Source organism: Zeus faber (assembly GCF_960531495.2).
Source record: "Zeus faber genome assembly, chromosome: 5".
Lineage (NCBI taxonomy): Eukaryota > Metazoa > Chordata > Actinopteri > Zeiformes > Zeidae > Zeus > Zeus faber.
Window position 1 is genome coordinate 36,723,182 of NC_137192.1, and position 22,778 is coordinate 36,745,959.

The 22,778-nt window shown below is 43.2% G+C and overlaps 1 protein-coding gene across 2 annotated transcripts in view; it reads right to left on the bottom strand.

Moving 5' to 3' along the window:
• Positions 1-18,441: 18,441 nt before the first annotated feature.
• Positions 18,442-22,778, bottom strand: part of stab1 (stabilin 1) — a 95,890-nt gene continuing 91,553 nt past the window's right edge. For both annotated transcript variants that reach the window (XM_080001370.1, XM_080001369.1), the window contains one exon: positions 18,442-18,717. In XM_080001370.1, coding sequence (XP_079857496.1) covers positions 18,676-18,717 — 42 coding nt within the window. In that variant the 3' untranslated portion in view covers positions 18,442-18,675. The remainder of the gene's footprint in view (positions 18,718-22,778) is intronic.

The following is a 22,778-nucleotide window of genomic DNA, read 5'->3' on the forward strand; positions in this document are numbered from 1 at the left end:
CACCATATTGTCTTATCTCTACACACATCTGAAGGAGGGAGTGTGGTACGGCCTTCACAAGCTTGGAAATAACAAGGTCAATAACTCAAAAGGGTATTGTGACCCTCCTCTCACCCTGTGCACAGAGGGATCCTTTCTAGTACTGGGTCACTTTGGAAACGGGTATGAACAAAGCATCAATTATTGCATTTTCCTATCAGAATACACACTGGTTTTGATTTTACTATTCTCTGGCCTAATTTGGTTCACATACCTACCACAATCTCATTTAATATGATATCCGGTTTACAAGTTTGTATGTTCTAAGTCAATGTTCAGGGTTGGATGTTCTTTGTACATTCATGGTCTTGTGTTCAAGGATTGTATGCTCGTGGTCATGTATGCATGATCATAAGTACAAGGTTGTACATACATACATAGTTACAAATGTTCAAGGTCAAAATACATTCAAGGTCATACATACATCGTAAGTAAATGGTTGTATGTTCAAGGTCAAATGTTCAAGGTTACAAATACAAGGCCATACATATATTGTACATTCCTGACAACACATACTATAATTGAATGAATCTCGGGAATGCAAAAACATACGGAAAATGTATCTTTGGGATGCAAGAAGGAAAACTGTACATGTCAATCAATCTTTAAAATAAAAGATAAATGTTTATATCCAGGAACCTAAGGAAAAATATAATAGTGGTTACACATTAATTGGGACATTTATTTCAGCCAAATGTAAATTTTAGGGAAACAGTTCAGGTCATGTAATTCTTCTGTGCCAAATGGCCAGCAGTTCATTGACCCAGCCATTTGTGCTGGCTCCTTGTTGTTCACCACAGGGGGAAGGTCCAAAGACAGAGATTGCTGTGTCTGCTGTTCTAATGAGTCTCAAATGTCAATTGGCTTCATCGTCTTACTATGGGTGTCAGGGGGAGGGGAACATAGTCTCAAAGTCCAGAAGGCCTCTCATCATACACACTTGGCAGTTTCGCCACCATACACCACCCAAGTGGCGTTTTCAGGGCCCTCCGGCACAGAGACACAGACGGGGGGGTTGTAAACACCAGTTAATGGTAGAGAGTGGGCTAGCTGGAACAAGCCAGGAGCAGATAGAACATGTCATGACATGTTCTCCTCTCCCAAGTCAGTGTGTGGATGGGAACCTACCGCTCGTTAGCCCAACCAACGAGCATCAGGTTTAGCTGATCAACCAACACACACACCATGGGTTTACCTGATGCTCGTCTCTCTCACACACACACACACACACACACACACACACACACACACACACAGAGACACTTTTAGGAGTTTGTACAGCAGTTTAATGTGTAGACAGACAGGGAATCCAGAACAGGCAAAGGGAAGGGGAATCAGGAACCAGTAGGGACTCGTGGGTGGGAAGGCAGGGACTCACAAGCAGGCAGGGACTCAGGAACCTGGGGCCGGCAGTGAATCTGGGCCCAGGGGCAGGCGTGGAATCAGGAGCCAGGAGCAGAGGATCCCGCGGAGAATCAGGAACCTGGAGTTTGGGGCACACACCCAGGGAAACAAACAGGAACATAAACGTTAAAACATGCGACAATCTGACACTGACAGTGAATGGGACCTGGTTAAATGCAAAAGGAGTGACGATTGGTCACAAGTGGTGAGATTACTGATTGGGGACAGGTGTGCAGTGACAGGGATGTGACGCCAGATGGATGGAGCTAGAGATGGCTAGAGACAGATAGACCTAGAGCAGACAGAGGGAGCCAGAGACAGACAAGTTCAAGTTCAGGCAGGGCAGGATCCTGACACATACATACTGTGGCAGTTTCACCACCAAAGGCCACCCAAGTGATGTTTTTCTAGGGCCCTCCGGCACAGAGACACAGACGACAGGGGTTGTTAACACCAGTTTATTGTAGAGGAGGCTAGGTGGAATTATCCAGGAGAAGGTGGACCATGTCATGACAGTGCTCCCATCCTGAGTCATTGTGTGGATGGGGTTTTTAAACCTGCCGCTCCTTAGCCCAACCAACGAGCATCAGGTGTGGCTGCTCAACCCATCCACACACCACACGCCTACTCCCCCTCCCCCACCCCCCACCCCCACCAAGCAGAGAACAAAAACGAAAAAAAATTTTGAAACAGACTCTGGCACAGGGTTGCTATACCTAAAACTACAGACTCTGACCCAGGGTTCCTATACCTCAAATCATAAAGAACACCGGACTCTGAAACAGGGTTCCCATGCCTTATACAAACAAATGTCCCAAAAAAAATGAATAGGTTCCCTTCCCAGAGGACCTGAGTTCCCCGGACCAGCACGGTCGACCGGCCTCCTTCCACTGGGGCGCCGACAGACTGCCCCCTCCTCCCTTCCGGAGCGCGGGGCCTCTGGCTGTTGCGTTGACTGGTGATGCCGTGGCCGGACTTGGCTGCTGTGGGGGCTGCTTGGAGGGAGGCCTGGCTGCTGGGCTGCCCTGTTCCACTCGAGACTGAATCAGAATCAGAATCAGAATCATCTTTATTGCCAAGTAAGTTTATACGAATAAGGAATTAGTCTTGGTGTTCAGTGCATACATGAAACATAAATGTGAAACAATAAGTAAAATATTAGTGAAATATATAAGCATATGTAAAATAAGGCTGTTTTTTGTTTTTGTTTGTTTTAATAAAGCTGTACAGTTTGTGGAGGAATGTGCAAATGTTCAGTATAAAGTATAAATTGGAGCTGATGAGGGAGGAAGCTGTCTGGTGGGGGTGTGGTTCAGGAGAAACGTCCACTTCATGTTGGAAATGACCTGAAACTGTTGGAGCAGGTGGCAGAGTCCCCAGACCTTTCTGACAAGGAGCTCACGCTGTCAGTACAATGTGTCCTCACAGGGAAGGAACTGGAGGCCAAAGAACTATCCAGAGTAATGATTATGATGTTAAGATTACAGTCTTGCGGGTGTATTAGCTGGTTTCCTATATGCCATGTTTCGGGAATTTGAGGAAGGAGGAACCAGACTCGTGTTGAATCTGTGCGTGATTTGGTTACACGGTTTAATAGCTGGTGTTCTGCCTCAGAAGTTCATACTTTTTCAGAGTTGTCTGCTGTAGTAGCACTCAAGCAACTTAAAAGCTGCATGCCAGATAGTATTGCTACTTACATAAATTGACCTAAAGTTAAAATGGCCCATGAAGCAGCAGTTTTGTCCGATGAGTATGCTCTGACTCATAGAAATACATTTGGCGAAGGTGGTGTTAATGCGCAGCAGAATAGTTTTCCAAACCCTAACCTTTTGTGTCACATAGGGAGGGTTCTTCCAGGTTTGAGCGTAGTACTTGAAAAATGATTCCAGTAGGACTTTATTTATTTAATAACTGCCAGCGTAAGGGCACTAGCAAAAGGAATGTCCTGCTCTTAAAGGTAAAGCAAAGCTTTCAGGTAGTTTGCAACTTAAACCTAAACTTTTACTGCCGCTGTTGGTTGTTCAGCCCAGCTGGCAAACAACGTGTCATTCCGATGCTCTGTGTCCCATCCTGTGTGAATCTGAAAGCAAAGGTTCAGCATTTGTTTCAGTTGGTCATGTGTCCCTGCCTGGAAAGAAGGAAGTGGCAGTTAAACTCTTGAGACACTGGTGCGTTACATACTTTTGTTCTTCGGAAGTCAAATCTTCCTTTCACCACAGATACAAACTGTAGAGATTTTATTTTGATGCAGGGTCTGGGTATGATTATTATTCCAGAACCAGTGCATAATATGGAGCTAGTCCACGGTTTGGTCACTGGAGAAGTTGCAGTTGGGGTGTGCCCGGCATTGCCTGTGGAAGGGGTTGATATGGTTCTTGGGAAGGACTTGGCGGGAGATAGAGGTTGGGCTGATGCTCCCCACCTCATGTAGACACCCAGGTTCCTGCATCGCTCAGTCAGAGTTGTAAAAAACAGTCTGAGTCTGAACTTGAGGTGGAGTTCCCAGTTTGTGCAGTAACTTGAGCGAAGGGTCGCGGAAAAGATGAGGCTGCTCAGCAGGAAAAAGCTGAGGCAAAGGTCGTAGTCAAGCCTCTTCAGTCTATCTCTCATAGTGAGTTAGATCAGGAACTAAAGTCTGATCCATCTGGGACGGCCAATTTTGAGCTGGTGTCTCCTGCGGGGGACATGGAAATTGCAGCTCAGGGCTATTTTGTACAAAGTAATGTCTTGTTGCATGAACGGTGTGCACAGGGAGACAATATTGTGGGAAAACCGGTTGTGCAAATGGCGGTGCCTGCTAAATTAAGAGAAACTGTGATATCGTGGCGATAGTGACGCCGTCCCCGGCGGTCGCCTGCGCCGGCGCTCCGGTCGACTTTTGCACATTTTATTTTTTCCTCAAATGGTGAGGTAACTGCCGAAGCTCATTACCTCACCATATGCACTCGTGGGTGTAAAAACTTCCCTAAATGAACAATTTTGGGACTTTTCATCCGTGGAAGTAGAGTGGCCGACTGAAATTCTACGCGCGAACATGCTCAACAATAACAACAACAAAAATGGAGCAGCTGTTCCATGAGCGGGCCCACGGAGGCAGCACCGTGGTAAACGGGCGGCATTCGGGAGACACGAGGAACTGTTGTGTCTTCTGCCTGACGGAGACATGGCTGAACCCGCTGGTGCCGGGTGAAGCCATCCGTCCAGCCGAGTCCTTCTCCGTGTTCCGCGGCGACAGATCGGGGGAGTCGGGGAAATCCAAAGGTGGAGGTGTCTGCCTCATGGTAAACAGCCGCTGGTGTAACCCCAACAACACCAAGACTCTCCCGCTCCTGCTCGCCGAACCTGGAACACCTGATAATCTCATGCCGTCCATTTTGTCTCCCCCGGGAATTCAGCACGGTCATCATTACAGCTGTTTATATCCCACCGCAAGCGGATACTGACACAGCACTGTCGGACCTGTATGATGTGTTGTGCTGATTTAAAAAAAACATCCCCACGCGGCTGTGGTGGTGACTGGGGACTTTAACAGGGCCAACCTTAAAAAAGTTCTCCCTAATATCCGCCAACACATCCCGTGGTCAAGGGACGTCAGCGAGTTTCGAAGCTCACGAACGTGAGCTTCGTGGCTACGTTAGCGGACAGCATCGTCCCCATGGATATTTCCAAACCAGAATCCGTGGGTTGATAAATCCATCCGCTGCACTGTGAATGCTCGCACGGCCGCTTACAACGATGGTCTTGTATCCGGTAATATGGACAATTACAAAGCAGCATCATACAATCTGCGGAGGGCAGTGAAGGACGCTAAACGGACGTACAGGGAGACTGTGGAGCTACAAATGGAGCGGGACACCAGACGCTTGTGGCTGGGGCTGCGGAATATAACAAACTACAAGAGCACCTCCTCCCCAGCCACGAGTGTGAACGCCTCCCTTGTCAACAAACTGAACTCCTTTTATGCGTGGTTTGAGTCTGGCAACAGCACCGCTAGCTCGCCGGCTAATTGGAGTTACACCGCCAGGGATGAGCGCGCACTCTCAGTGTCCGAGCATGATGATGTCACCAGGAAAAACACCAGGAAAGCAGCAGGCCCAGATGGCATATCTGGGTGAGTACTGAAGACCTGTGCTAACCAGCTAGCTCCAGCGTTCACTACAATATTCAACATCTCCCTGGCTGAATCAGTGGTCCCGTCCTGCTTCAAGAGGTCCACCGTCGTTCCTGTCCCCAGGATCGCCTCTCCTGCCTGCCTGAATGACTACCGTTCGGTGGCCCTCACCTCGGTGGTCATGAAGTGGTTTCGAGAGGCTGATCAAGGATTATATCTGCGCCTCCCTCCCTTCGCACCTTCGACCCATTGCAGTTTGCGTACCAGCAGAACAGATCCACGGATGGCGTGGTCTCCCAGGTACTGCACACCACGCTCACGCATCTGGATGGCTAGAAGGGGGCCTATGTGAGAATGCTGTTCATGGATTACAGTTCAGCTTTCAACGCCATAATCCCCACCAGACTGGCTGTCAAGCTGAAGGAGCTTGGACGGAATACTCTGCTGTGTGCCTGGGTCCTGGACTTCCTCACAGCCGGCCCCAGGTGATTAGGGTGGGGAAGCACATGTCCAGCTCCCTCACCCTGAATACAGGATCCCCCCAGGGTTGCGTCCTCAGCCCCCTACTGTACTCCCTGGCCAGGTCCAGCTCCAACACCATCATCAAGTTTGCTGACGAGACCGTTGTTGTGGGCCTGATCACCGAGGACGATGAGAAGGCCGACCGCGAGGAGGTGGCTGACCTGTCACTCTGGTACCAGGACAACAGCCTCCACCTGAACGTCAGCAAAACTAAGGAGCTGATTATGGACTTTAGGAGAGGATTACAACCGAGGACGCACATGCCCTTGGTGATTAATGAGACTTCTGTCGACAGGGTGAGCAGCTTCAAGTACCTGGGAGTCCACATCACAGAGGACTTAACATGGACTTCACAAAGAGACACTGTGGTGAGGAAGGCGAGGCAGCGTCTTTATCACCTCAGGCAAGTGAGGATATGAGGTTTCTCAAGTCTTTCTACTCTGGAGCAGTGGAGAGCATCCTGACAGGCAGCATCACTGCCTGGTTTTGGAACTGTATTGCTCAGGACAGGCGGGCCCTGCAGAGGGTGGTGCATTCAGCTGAACGTACCACTGGAACTACCCTCCCCTCCCTGCAGGACTTATACACCAGGAGGTGTAGTAGCAGAGCTGCAGGATCATGAAGGATCCTCATCACCCCAACAACGGACTGTTCCAGCTGCTGCGGTCGGGCAAGCACCTCCGCAGCCACACAGCGAGAACAGAGACTGAGACGGAGTTTTTACTTTACTGTACTGTATACATACAGTACAGTAGGTAGTATATTGAACCGCATACTGTGTCACTGTTCTGGGTTGTTCGGTGTTACCATAAGTGGTCCAGGTGAGCACCAGGTTCAATCCAAATATCTGTTTTTTGGGCACTTGGTGCACGGACCACTGGCAGTTTTGCAAAGTGGTCGCTAAGAGAAAAATAACAAAACTGTAAGGCAAAGCAGCAGTTTCAGGACTGGAGATCAGTTCACGTTTCTTCGGCTGGTTGTGGGTTCAGCGTTTCAGGCGTGTTTTTCTGAACCATTCACAGTTTAACAGCAGATTGGTGGAGGCACGGTGAGCGGTGAATTTGGAAAAGTGTGAGTGAGTGATTTGAGTTTGAGTGTCAGTTTGCCAGAGCTACAGTTACCTACTGTTGGATGTAGTATAGCGCACAAAATGGCGGCTGATAGAAATGACAGGGCATATTACTTAAATTGGTGCCCAACATAGAAAATGTCTTTTTATGACATCTCTCATCCAAATAACCTTTATGACGACTTGCCTAGGAGGAACTATATAGGAGTGTGTCTAAAAAGACACACACAATCTCGCTCACAATCTCTCTCTCTGACACTCTCTGGCGCACTCTTGCTTTTGGCTCGTCTCTTGGTCTTTGTCGCTGCACCAATAAAGGATCCATTTTGCATCGCACCCGTCTCCATCTTATTGAGGAAGCTCCACACATCAACCAACCTGGGAGGGATCCGTTTTTCCAGATCCCAACACTACTTAGACAAAGTGGTGGGGCAGGGGGAGGTTTGCCCTGTTGTGGCTAAAGTGATAGTCATCAAGAATTTTCTCCCTCCTGTAACAAAAACAGAATGAATGTGTTTTCTCAGCATGGTGAGGTACTACAGAAGTTTTTGAAAGAACTTCTCTTCAGATGTGGTGCACAAGACCTTTTGAAATCTAAAGTCAAGTTTGTTTGGTCAACCAAGGCGCAATGTACTGTCAAACATGTTAAAGCTCTCCTATGTTCCCCTCCTGTGTTGGCAATTTAACAGTCCTTTAACATTGCAGCTTGATGCAAGTCATAGGGGCAGGAGCAGTGCTGCTGCGAGCAGATGATGTGGGTTGGAGAAGCAGGTCGGGTTCTTTTAAAAGAAGTTCCAGTCTTACCAGTTAAACTATTCTGTTATTGAGAAAGAGGCCCTAGCATTAACAATGTACTAATCGAGTATTATCCGGTATAATCCAGTATAATATACACCAGCCGGCATAATCCGGTATTATCCAGTATAATATGTGACCCACCGCAGCAAAAGCCGCCGTCTCGCGCTCACGCTGAACAGCGCTGAACAACGACGATCGATGGTTTCCTTTAAAGCGAGCGTCCAGGTGAAGATCATTCCTCCATATTCCATGTGATGTGAAGTCACAATGTGAAAAGATTTAAATCGAACTACTTTTACACACACACGGAGACATCATTGTGGAGGGGGCGTGTACCAACGTGTACCATCAAAGAAGAAATGCTGACGTCACTTCCGTAAACAAGACGAGGATCCGGTTTCACTCGTCTGTGAAAAATTTGCTCTCTGTGTTGTTATGGATGAGGAGAAGTGGGTGGAGGAAGATCTAAATCATATCACAGACCTTAATCTGACCAGTGCAATAGATCCAAGTCAGTGTAAGCAGCGCGTACTGGACTTCATTTTCCACGATGATAGTCAGTTCTTCGACAGGGAGGCTGAATTTGATATGATCCTGGACTTGGAGAACATTTCAAACAACGGATTTCAACCTGAATGTGATGCTGAAACGGATTATTTTCAAGAACCACCGGAGGAGACCGACTATACGCCCGTTGTTGTTACAATGGAAGAAGTTGATGACGTGATGAAGTCCGTTGAGGTTGGTGATTTTAAATAAAAAAAATAATTCCACTTTTATAAAGCATGTATATTCCTACTTTTAAATACAAGCTTTTTTCAAAACAAAAATACGTTCAACGTTACCTCAAAACACAAGAACAGAGCTGTGATTGGCCCATTCAGCAGTATGTTAAGTAGCCATGTGGCTTTGGCTCCTCGTTTGCATTTTTGGGGCTGAATGAAGACGATTCTCGGCGAAACTTTGAAGGTGATTATCTCAGAAACACTGTTTGCCACACTCTCTTTGACAAGTCATAGCTTAAAAAATATTTGCTTGATTTGCACAAGTGACACCTTGTTTGGAAGCTCTGATTCTCCACTCTCAAATGAAGCAAAACGTCAAAAGTCACCAAATGACCCCAAAGTCTGCGGTGGGTCACATATACACTATCCGGTATAATCCAGTATAATATATGACCCACCACAGACTTCAGGTATAGTACAGTATAATACAGTATACACTATCCAGTATAATCCGGTAAACCACTTTAATTTACACTATCCGGTATAATCCTGTATACTATACACTATCCGCTATAATCCAGTATAATATACACTATTTGGTATAATTTGATATAATCCTGTATAATATACACTATCCGGTACAATCCGGTATAATCCAGTATAATCAAGTATAATATACACTACCTGGTATAATCTGATATAATCCTGTATATTATAAACTATACGCTATAATCCAGTATAATACACACAATGCGGCATAATCCAGAATAATACATTATAAAATACACTATCCGGTTTAATCCGGTATAATCCAGTATAACATAGACTATCAGGTATAACCCTGTATACTATACACTATCCGCTATAATCCAGTATAATATACACTATCTGGTATAATTTGATATAATCCTGTATAATAAACACTATCCGGTACAATCCGGTATAATCCAGTATAATCCAGTATAATATACACTACCCGGTATAATCTGATATAATATAAACTATACGCTACACAATCGGGCATAATATACACAATCCGGTTTAACATAGACTATCCGGTATACTATCATTACATTTTCATTTTTTTAAGAAGACGCTTTTATCCAAAGCGATTTACAATTATTCAAACAGCGACGGACGCAGCCATCAGGAGCAATTAGGGGTTAAGTGTCTTGCTCAAGGACACTACAGCATGCTAGCAGGAGGAGCCTGGGATCCAACCAGCAACCTTTACATCACTAGACCACCAGCTCTACCTCCTGAGCTACCATCCCCAGATATCAGATATAATCCAGTACAATATACACTATCTGGTATAATTTGATATAATCCTGTATAATAGACACTATCCGGTACAATCCGGTATAACCCAACATAATATACACTACCTGGTAAAATGTGGTATAATCCAGTAAAATATACACTACCCAGTATAATATGATATAATCATGGCTAATATACACTATACGCTATAATCCAGTATAAAATACACTATCCAGTATAATCCGGTATAATTCAAGATTGTCACCAGACAAAGTTTCAAGATGCAAGATTCAAGATGTTTATTCGTCACATACAAATACATACTTTCATACATTCTTCCATACATATATGCAGTGAAATGTAATGCAATGCACCCGGTGATAACACACAATATGTCCTAGGAAAAATTTCTTTCTACTAGACCAACTAACTGATTCCTAAATCGTAATACAGTAAGTCGAATATTTATAGAATAAAATAAAAATATATAGAATAAAATAAAAAATAATAAAATAAATTGGAAGATATAAAGGGAATATGCTTATGTATATAGGATAGACTTGTGTATATGGGATAGACTTATGTATATGGGATAGGCAATTATGTATATACAGATATGTGCATTAAAGTGGCATGTGAATGAAGTGAGGTAGTGTTTGTGGGATAATACAGCACTGTATACAACAGTACGGCTCAGCAATACGGTAACACCGAACAACCCAGAACAATGACAGTATGCTGTACAGTATGCTACATACAGTACAGTAGGTAGTGGAGCCTAGTGCATGGCTCAGTTAGGACCCCTGGTGAGGTCAGCATTGACAGTTCTTATTGCTTGTGGGAAAAAACTCAGTCTCAGTCTCTGTTCTCGCTGTGTGACTGCGGAGGCTGTTGCTCGACCGCAGCAGCTGAAACAGTCCGTTGTTGGGGTGATGAGGATCCTTCATGATCCTGCAGCTCTGCAACTACACCTCCTGGTGTATAACTCCTGCAGGGAGGGGAGGGCAGTACAGTTCCCAAACCAGGCAGTGATGTTGCCTGCAATATCTGGTGCTCTCCACCGCTCCAGAGTAAAAGGACTTGAGGATTCTCACCGAGACCCGGAATTTCCTCAGCTGCCTGAGGTGGTAACGACGCTGCCTCGCCTTCCACACCTGAGTGTCTGTTTGTAAAGTCCATGTTAAGTCCTCTGTGATGTGGACTCCAAGGTACTTGAAGCTGCTCACCCTGCCGACAGAAGTCCCATTAATCTCCAAGGGCGTGTGCGTCCTTGGTTGTAATCCTCTCCTAAAGTCCACAATCAGCTCCTTAGTTTTGCTGACGTTCAGGTGGAGGCTGTTGTCCTGGCACCAGAGTGACAGGTCAGCCACCTCCTCGCGGTAGGCCTTCTCATCGCAGTCGGTGATCAGGCCCACGACCACGGTGTCATCAGCAAACTTGATGATGGTGTTGGAGCTGGACCTGGCCACACAGTCATGTGTGTACAGGGAGTACAGTAGGGGGCTGAGGACGCAGCCCTGGGGGGATCCTGTATTCAGGGTGAGGGAGCTGGACATGTGCTTCCCCATCCTAACCACCTGGGGCTGGGTTGTGAGGAAGTCCAGGATCCAGGCACACAGCGGAGTATTCAGTCCGAACTTCTGCAACTTGACAGCCAGTCTGGTGGGAACTATGGTGTTGAAAGCTGAACTATAATCAATGAACAGCATTCTCACATAGGCCCCCTTCTGGCCATCCAGGTGCGTGAGCGTGGTGTGCAGTACCTGGGAGACCGCGTCATCCGTGGATCTGTTCTGCCGGTACGCGAACTGCAACGGGTCCAAGGTGCGGGGGAGGGAGGCGCAGATGTAATCCTTAATCAGCCTCTCCAAACACTTCATGACCACCGAGGTGAGGGCCACCGGACGGTAGTCATTCAGGCAGGTTGGAGAGGCGATCTTCGGGACAGGAACGACGGTGGACCTCTTGAAGCAGGACGGGACCACTGATTCAGCCAGGGAGATGTTGAATATTGTGGTGACCACGGGAGCTAGCTTGTTAGCACAGGTCTTCAGTACTCGCCCAGATATGCCATCTGGACCCGCAGCTTTCCTGGTGTTCACCCGCATCAAAGCCCTCCTGACCTCGTGCACGGACACTGAGAGTGCGCGCTCGTCCCCAGCGGTGTAACTCCAATTAGCCGGCGAGCTAGCGGTGCTGCTGCCAGACTCGAACCGCGCATAAAAGGAGTTCAGTTGGTTGGCCAGGGAGGCGTCCACACTCGTGGCTGGGGAGGAGCTGCTCTTGTAGTTAGTCATTGTTCGCAGCCCCTCCCACAAGCGTCTTGTGTCCCCCCGCTCCATCTGCAGCTCCACGGTGTCTCTGTACGTCCGTTTGGCGTCCCTCACCGCCCTCCGCAGATTGTACGACGCCGCTTTGTAATTGTCCATGTTGCCAGATACAAGTCCGTCGTTGTAAGCGGCCGTGCGAGCATTCAGAGCGCAGCGGATGGATTTATCAACCCATGGTTTCTGGTTTGGAAATATCCGAACTTTCACCGTGGGAATGACGCAGTCTGCTAACGTAGCCACGAAGCTCAACGCTACGTCCGTAAACTCGCTGACGTCACTGGAACTTGATTGGAACACATCCCAGTCTACGTCAGCGAGTGCGTCCTGAAGCGCAGCCTCTGATTGGTTCGTCCACCGCTTCACTTCCTTCCAGTATAACATACACCATCCAGTATAATCCTGTATACTATACACTATCAACTATAATCCAGTATAAAATACACTACCCCGCATATTCAGGTTTAATCCAGTAGAACCCATGTCGAAGAAATTCTTCAGCAATTATTGATGAGGTTAATCTGCCCGCTACAAGAAAACAAAACTGAGAATATTCAAGATTATTTATCTGCAGAATAAAGACAAAGATTCAATGCTGCTCCAAAGCAGCGCTGGGATCAATCTGATATCACAGGAAAAGACAGGAGGCTTTATACAGGAGAACAGTGTGTGGTTTGGGTCAGAGGTCTCCAACAAGTCTGCGCCCCCTGCTGAGTTTCTTCATCTCCATAGAAGGTAAACAGGGCCAAGTGTGATGTGATTCTTTCATGTTAAAATGGACATTGTAGGAGCCAAACATTCCTCTTGCCATGAACTCTGGGGGCTTCCTGGGGAGACGGAGACAAATGAATTAAAACCCCTTCTGGAGGTAGAGGCCTTTGTCCTCATTCAAAATAGTTAATCATAATCATTTTTCTCTCACACCCAACATAATATACACTATCCGGTATAATCCAGTATACTATAAACTAGCCGGTATAATCCAGTATAATATACACTATCCAGTATAATCTAGTATAATATACACTATCCGGTATAATCCAGTATCTGGTATAATCCGGTAAAATCCTGTATAATACACTACCTGGTATAATCCGGTATAATCCAGTAAAATATACACTATCCAGAATAATCTGGTATAATCCTGTATAATATACACTATCCGGTAAAATCTGGTATAACCCAGCATAATATACACTATGCGGTATAATCCAGTATAATCCAGTATCCGGTATTATTTAATATAATCCTCTATAATACACTACCCGGGAATAATCCAGTATGATCCAGTATAATATACACTATCCGGTATAATCCAGTATAATATACACAATCTGGTATAATCCAGGATAATCCTGTATAATACACACTATCCGGTATAATCCGGTGTAAACCAGTATAATATACACTATCCAGTATAATACTGTATAACCCAGCATAAAATACACTATCCGGTGTAATCCAGTATAATATACACTATCCGGTATAATCCGGTTAACCATTATAATATACACTTTCCGGTATAATCCGGTATAAACCAGCATAATATACACTATCCGGTAGAGTCCAGTCATATACACTACTCACAAAAAGTTCGGGATATTTGGCTTTATGGTGAAAGCATTTTCCATTTATGGAAAATGTAAAAAGTTGACGCTCCAGTGATATGATATAATGAAAGTAGAGCATTTAAGTAGAAGATACAATGGTGATTTCCTCATCTCAAACTATGTATTGAAACAAAAGCCAACAATAGTGGTGGGTTTACCACAACAACAAATGTCAACGTCTCAATAACTTGTCATGTGGCCTTGAGCATCAGTTACAGCTTGACAAGGACGTCTCAAGCTGTTCACAAGTCGACTTATTGTCTGCTGAGGCCTGGCCCCCCACTCTTCTTGAAGGGGGCCCTCAGGTCATTGAGGTTCTGGGGTACAGAGTAACTCAGCTGATCCCATAGGTTTTCTATGGGATTCAGGTCTGGAGAAAGTGCAGGCCACTCCATTTGAGGTGCCCCAGTCTCCAGCAGCCGTTCCCTAATGATGCCACCTCCATGAGCTGGAGCATTGTCGTCCATGAAGATGAAATGAGGCCTGTGTTGTTTATGCAGGGGCACAATGACTGGATGAATGATGTCATTCAGGTAGTATGGGTTCTGTATTGACCAGGCACACCTGCCCACACTGTAACACCAACACCACCACCACCACCAAAGGCTGGTCTGGTGACAACAGATGCGTAGCGCTCCCCTTGACATCTCCATCATTTCGGCTCAATGTGAATGGACTTTCATCAGAGAACAGCACTGAGGCCCCTGGTCCCTCGTCCAGCGTCAACGCTCCCTGGCCCCTGCAAGACCATGATGCCTGTGCCTGGTGGTGTGGTCAGGTGCCCTTGCAGGTGGTCTAGCACGCAGACCACGCTGATGTCAACGGTTTTGAATGGTCTGACGTGACACTTGGTGCCTCTCACCTCCTTTAAATGTGCCTGGAGTTGAGTGGCATCATCATGCGGTTGCGCAGGGCACTGTTCACAATGAAGCGCTCATCAGTGTGGGATGTGGCCAAAGGACGTCCACTTCTATGCCTTTCTGTGACTCTTCCAGTCTCTGTATCTCTGTTGCAAGCTGCTGATGACGCTCTGTGACACTCTAAGCTCAGTGGCCACTTCCCTCTGACAACATCCTGTTTGAAGCCTCGCCAGGCGAGGTGCTGTTGATCAGTTGTTGGTGTGGTCTTGGTCTCATGATGTCAACATGTGAACAGCATGATGAAGAGGACTGTTTAAATACCAATTCTAATTGAACCAGGACATTTATTGGTGGATTCATGGATCAAACACCTGTTGTGAATTTTTCCGTTCAGCTCCTTGTTAGAGAACAGCAAGTTGTGCAAAAAGTACTGAGACATTGAACAGTTGGACATGTGCATTCAAAAGTTTAGAGAAGGTCAAATGAAGTTCACCTGGAAAGGTTATAGTGCATTTTAGCTTCATCCTGTAATTTCACCCGAAAGCACAATATCCCTAACTTTTTGCGAGTATTGAATACACTATCTGGTATAATCCTGTTTACTATACACTATCCGCTAATCCAGTACAATATACACTATCTGTAATTCTGTATAATACACACTATCCATTATAATCCAGTAAAATCCAGTATAGCATACACTATCCGGTATAATCCAATATCCGGTATAATCCGGTATAATCCTGTATAATACACTACCCTGTATAATCCAGTATAATATACACTATCCGCTATAATCCGGTATAATATACACTACCCGGCATAATCCGGTATAATCCAGTATAACTATCCGGTAAAATTTGATATAATCCTGTATAAAACATAATACACACTATCCAGTATAATCCAGTATAATATACACCAGGGGTCTCAAACTCAATTTACCTGGGGGCCGCTGGAGGTAGAGTCTGGGCCGCATCAAGTATTCCACAAAGAAAGGGTTTCAAGTACTCCAAAAGAAAGTACAACTTCTTTTCCCTTTCCCGTTGCAACACTCTGCTGTCTTTATGAGGTCACTGATTACTCCTGTTGAGTCCGCCCACTTCCTGAGTCCTCTGTGCCTTGCACTGGGTGACAGGACTTCACGTCGTCGCTCCGGAATCACCTTTCAACCAAGTGACCAACGCGTCAGATAACTTGTCAACAAACACCCCCGGAAGCTGTGACGAGCCTGAGCTACGTGATAAAAAATATATAAAACATCCAGGGCAACGACTCGGCAAAAAGGTGCGTGTGAGAACAAGGCGTGGGCCGCACTAACACCTAACTTTAATGTCAAGTAGGGGGCCACAAAATATTGTCCCCCGGGCCGCGAGTTTGGGGCCCCTGATATACACTATCCGGTTTAATCCTGGAAAATATACACTCCCCGATATAATCCAGTATAATATACACTATTTAGTATAATCTGCTATAATCCAGTATAATATATTTTTAAAGAACACTATCCGGTATAATCCAGTATCTGGCATAATCTGGTATAATCCTGTATAAAACACTACCCGTTGAAATCCGGTATAATCCAGTATAATATACACTATCCGGTATAATCGGGTATAATCCTGTATAATATACACTATCCAAAAAAATCTGCTATAACTCAGCATAATGTACACTATCCAGTATAATCAAGTATAATATACACTATATCGGTATAATCCAGTAAATATACACTACCCTATATAATCCAGTATAATATACACTATTTGGTATAATCCGGTATAATCCTGTATAATACACAACCTGGTATAATCTGGTATAATCCAGTATAGTATACACTATCTGGCATAATCCTGTATAAAATATACTATCTAGTTAATCTGCTATAATCCAGTATAATATATAATATCCGGTATAATCCTGTATAATACAGTATAATATACACTATCTGTTATAATCCGGTATACTCCTGTACAATACACAGCCTGGTATAATCCAGTATAATCCAGTACAACATGCACTATCCGGTATAATCCGGTATAATCCTGTATAATACAGCACCCAGTATAATCTGTTATAATCTAATAATAATAATAATATACACTAACCGGTATAATCCGGTGTAATATACACTACCTGGTACAATTCAGAATAATCCAGTATAATATACACTACCCGGTATAATCTGGTATAATATACACTACCTAGTATAATGCGGTATAATCCAGTATAATATACACTATGCGGTATAATCCGGTATAATCTAGGAAAATATACACTACCCGGTATAATCCGGTAATATACAGTATAATTTACACTATCCGATATAATCCGGTATCATCCTGTATAATACAGAAACCAGATTTAATCCTGTATAATATACACTATCCGGTATAATCCTGTATAATATAAACTACCCGGTATAATTCGGTATAATCCAGTATAATTTACACTACCCAGTATAATCTGGTATTATCCAGTAAAATACACACTACCTGGTATAATCCAGTATAATCCTGTATATTACACACTACCCGGTATAATTTGGTATAATATACACTATCTGGTATAATCCTGTATAATATATACTATCTGGTATAATCCTGTATAATCCGGTGTAATATACACTATCTGCTATAATCCGGTGTCATCCTGTAAAATACACTACTCTGTATAACCCAGTATAATCCAGTATAACATACACTATCCGGTATAATCCGTTATAATCCTATATAATACACTACCCAGTATAATCCGCGATAATCCAGTAAAAAATACACTATCTGGTAAAATCCGGTATCATCCTGTATAAAACACTACCCGGATTTAATCCAGTATGATATGCACTACCTGGTATAATCCGGTACAATCCAGTATAATATACACTACCCGGTATAATCCTGTATAATATACAATATCCGGTATAATCCGGTATTATCCAGTATAATATCCACTACCCGGTTTAATCCTGTATAATATACAATACCCGATATAATCTGGTATTATCCAGTATAATATACACTACCCGGTATAATCCTATATAATATACAATATCCGGTATAATCCGTTATCATTCTGTATAATACACTACACGGATTTAATCCTGTATAATATACACTATCCAGTATAATCTGGTGTAATATACACTACCCGGTATAATCCGGTATAATGTACACTACCCGGTATAATCCAGTATAATATACACTACCCGGTATAATCCGGTATTATGCGGTATAATATACACTACCTGAATAATCCGGTACAATACTACCCGATATAATCCAGTATAATACTGTATACACTATTTGCGATAATCCGGTACAATCCTGTATAATACACTCTATCCGGTATAATCCGCTAGAATCCAGTATGATATACACTATCCGGTATAATCCAGTATCCGGTATAATTCGGTATAATACACTACCTGTTATAATCTGGTATAATCCTGTATAATATACAATATCCGGCATAATCCCGTATTATCCAGTATTATATACAGACAGTGATAGTGATATATAGGTGGAATCTGCATAATATGGTAAATTCCGGTGAATCCTGTATAACATAGACATATCGTTTTTATGTAGTAGAAGTAGTAGTACCAGTGTATATACTATAACATAGACGTATAGTATATACTGTATGTAGTAGTAGTAGGAGGACCGGTGTATATATGTATACCATAACATAGTATAACAGCTACAAACAGAGACGTTCAAACCAAAGTCCTTTTATTGAACTCAAACAGGATTTCTTCATTTATATCACAATCATTGATTTATTTAATATTGATCAGTTTCAAATTGATCAGTATCAAATTGATCAGTTTCAAATTGATTGGTTTCATATTGATTGGTTATATCTGGTACAGTGTATCATGTACTTTAATATAGTTGATTGTCCTTTGATGAGAAGTGATCCAGTCGATTCCTTTCAATCTGCTTCTACTGCTCCTCAGAGGCGGCACTGACAGCTTCCACTGCCTCCTGGAGGAAAAACACATACATATATACATACATACATACACATACATATATACATATATACATACACATACATATATACATATATACACATACATATATACATATATACACATACATATATACATATATACATACACATACATATATACATATATACACATACATATATACTTATATACATACACATACATGTATACATATATACACATACATATTACATACATATATACATATATATACATACATATACATACATATATAAATATATACGTATATACATATATACATACACATACATATATACATACATACACATACATACATACATGCATACATAAATACACATACATATATACAGTATATACATACACATATATACATACACATACACATATATACATACATATACATATATACATATACATATATACATACATATTTACATATATACATACATATACAAATATATACATACACATACATATATACATACATACATATATACACATACATACATATACATATATACACATACATATACATATCTACATATACATACATATACACACAAACATACATATACACACATATACATTTATACACATACATACATATACATATATATACATATACACACAAACATACATATACATATATACATATACATACAGTGGGGCAAAAAAGTATTTAGTCAGCCACCAATTGTGCAAGTTCTTCCACTTAAAAAGATGAGAGGCCTGTAATTTTCATCATAGGTTCACTTCGACTATGAGACAGAATGGGGGGAAAGAATCCAGGAAATCACATTGTAGGATTTTTAATGAATTAATTGGTAACTTCCTCGGTAAAATAAGTATTTGGTCACCTACAAACAAGCAAGTTTTCTGGCTTTCACAGACCTGTAACTTTTTCTTTAAGAGGCTCCTCTGTCCTCCACTCGTTACCTGTATTAATGGCACCTGTTTGAACTCCTTATCAGTATAAAAGACACCTGTCCACAACCTCAAACAGTCACACTCCAAACTCCACTATGGCCAAGACCAAAGAGCTGTCAAAGGACACCAGAAACAAAATTGTAGACCTGCACCAGGCTGGGAAGACTGAATCTGCAATAGGTAAGCAGCTTGTTGTGAAGAAATCAACTGTGGGAGCAATTATTAGAAAATGGAAGACATACAAGACCACTGATAATCTCCCTCGATCTGGGGCTCCACGCAAGATCTCACCCTGTGGGGTCAAAATGATCACAAGAACGGTGAGCAAACATCCCAGAACCACACGGGGGGACCTAGTGAATGACCTGCAGAGAGCTGGGACCAAAGTAACAAAGGCTACCATCAGTAACACACTACTCCGCCAGGGACTCAAATCCTGCAGTGCCAGACGTGTCCCCCTGCTTAAGCCACTACATGTCCAGGCCCGTCTGAAGTTTGCTAGAGAGCATTTGGATGATCCAGAAGAGGATTGGGAGAATGTCATATGGTCAGATGAAACCAAAATAGAACTTTTTGGTAAAAACTCAACTTGTCGTGTTTGGAGGAGAAAGAAAGCTGAGTTGCATCCAAAGAACACCATACCTACTGTGAAGCATGGGGGTGGAAACATCATGCTTTGGGGCTGTTTTTCTGCAAAGGGACCAGGACGACTGATCCGTGTAAAGGAAAGAATGAATGGGGCCATGTATCGTGAGATTTTGAGTGAAAACCTCCTTCCATCAGCAAGGGCATTGAAGATGAAACGTGGCTGGGTCTTTCAGCATGACAATGATCCCAAACACACCGCCCGGGCAACGAAGGAGTGGCTTCGTAAGAAGCATTTCAAGGTCCTGGAGTGGCCTAGCCAGTCTCCAGATCTCAACCCCATAGAAAATCTTTGGAGGGAGTTGAAAGTCTGTGTTGCCCAGCGACAGCCCCAAAACATCACTGCTCTAGAGCAGATCTGCATGGAGGAATGGGCCAAAATACCAGCAACAGTGTGTGAAAACCTTGTGAAGACTTACAGAAAACGTTTGACCTCTGTCATTGCAAACAAAGGGTATATAACAAAGTATTGAGATGAACTTTTGTTATTGACCAAATACTTCTTTTCCACCATAATTTGCAAATAAATTCTTTAAAAATCAGACAATGTGATTTTCTGGATTTTTTCCCCCCGTTCTATCTCTCATAGTTGAAGTGAACCTATGATGAAAATAACAGGCCTCTCTCATCTTTTTAAGTGGGAGAACTTGCACAATTGGTGGCTGACTAAATACTTTTTGCCGATATGCATACATATACATATATATACATATTCATACATATACATAGATATACACATACATATATATACATACATATAAACACATACATATACATATATACACATACATACATATACACACATACATTTATACACATACATACATACACATACATACATATATATACATATATATACACATACATACATATACATATATACACAAACATACATATACATATATACACATACTGCACATACATATACATATATGGGATCTACACACATAGGCTCCACTACCTTCTGTACTGTATGTAGCATACTGTAACGCATACTGTGTCACTGTACTGGGTTGTTCGGTGTTACTGTATTGCTGTGCCGTACTGTATACTGTGCTATATATCTCACAAACACTACCTCACTTTATTCACATGCCACTTTAATGCACATATCTGTATATACATAATTGCCTATTCCATATACATAAGTCTATTCCATATACATATGTATCCCATATACATGAGCCTATTTCCTTTATCTATTCTATTTTATTTTATTTTATTTTATTTTATTTTATTCTATATATTTTTATTTTATTATTTAAGTATTCAAGTTACTGTATTACGTTTTAGGAATCAGTTAGTTGGTCTAGTAGAAAGAAATTTTCTTCTGTAGCTACTGTGTTCAGTCTAGGACATATTGTGTGTAATCACACAATCAATCTGTTGCATTACATTTCACTACATATATGTATGAAAGTATGTCTATGTATGAAAGTATGTATATGTATGTGACGAATAAACCTCTTGAATCTTGAATATATACATATACATACACTACTCACAAAAAGTTTGGGATATTTGTATTTCGGCTGAAATTGATGGAAAATGTAAAAAGTTGACGCTCCAGTGATATGATATAATGAAAGTAGAGCATTTAAGTAGAAGATACAATGGTGATTTCCTCATCTCAAACAATGTATTGAAACAAAAGCCAACAACAGTGGTGGGTTTACCACAACAACAAATGTCAACGTCTCAATAACTTGTCATGTGGCCTTGAGCATCAGTTACAGCTTGACAAGGACGTCTCAAGCTGTTCACAAGTCGACTTATTGTCTGCTGAGGCCTGGCCCCCCACTCTTCTTGAAGGGGGCCCTCAGGTCATTGAGGTTCTGGGGTACAGAGTAACTCAGCTGATCCCATAGGTTTTCTATGGGATTCAGGTCTGGAGAAAGTGCAGGCCACTCCATTTGAGGTGCCCCAGTCTCCAGCAGCCGTTCCCTAATGATGCCTCCTCCATGAGCTGGAGCGTTGTCGTCCATGAAGATGAAATGAGGCCTGTGTTGTTCATGCAGGGGCACAATGACTGGATGAATGATGTCATTCAGGTAGTATGGGCTTGTCACTGCACCATTCACAAGGTGTAGGGCAGTTCTGTATTGACCAGACACACCTGCCCACACTGTAACACCACCACCACCACAGGCTGGTCTGGTGACAGTGGCTGATGCGTAGCGCTCTCCTTGACGTCTCCATCATTTCTGCTCCACGTGAATCCACTTTCATCAGAGAACAGCACTGAGGCCCCTGGTCCCTCGTCCAGCGTCAACGCTCCCTGGCCCCTGCAAGACCATGATGCCTGTGCCTGGTGGTGTGGTCAGGTGCCCTTGCAGGTGGTCTAGCACGCAGACCACGCTGATGTCAACGGTTTTGAATGGTCTGACATGACACTTGGTGCCTCTCACCTCCCTTAAATGTGGCTGGAGTTGAGTGGCATCATCATGCGGTTCCTCAGGGCACTGTTCACAATGAAGCGCT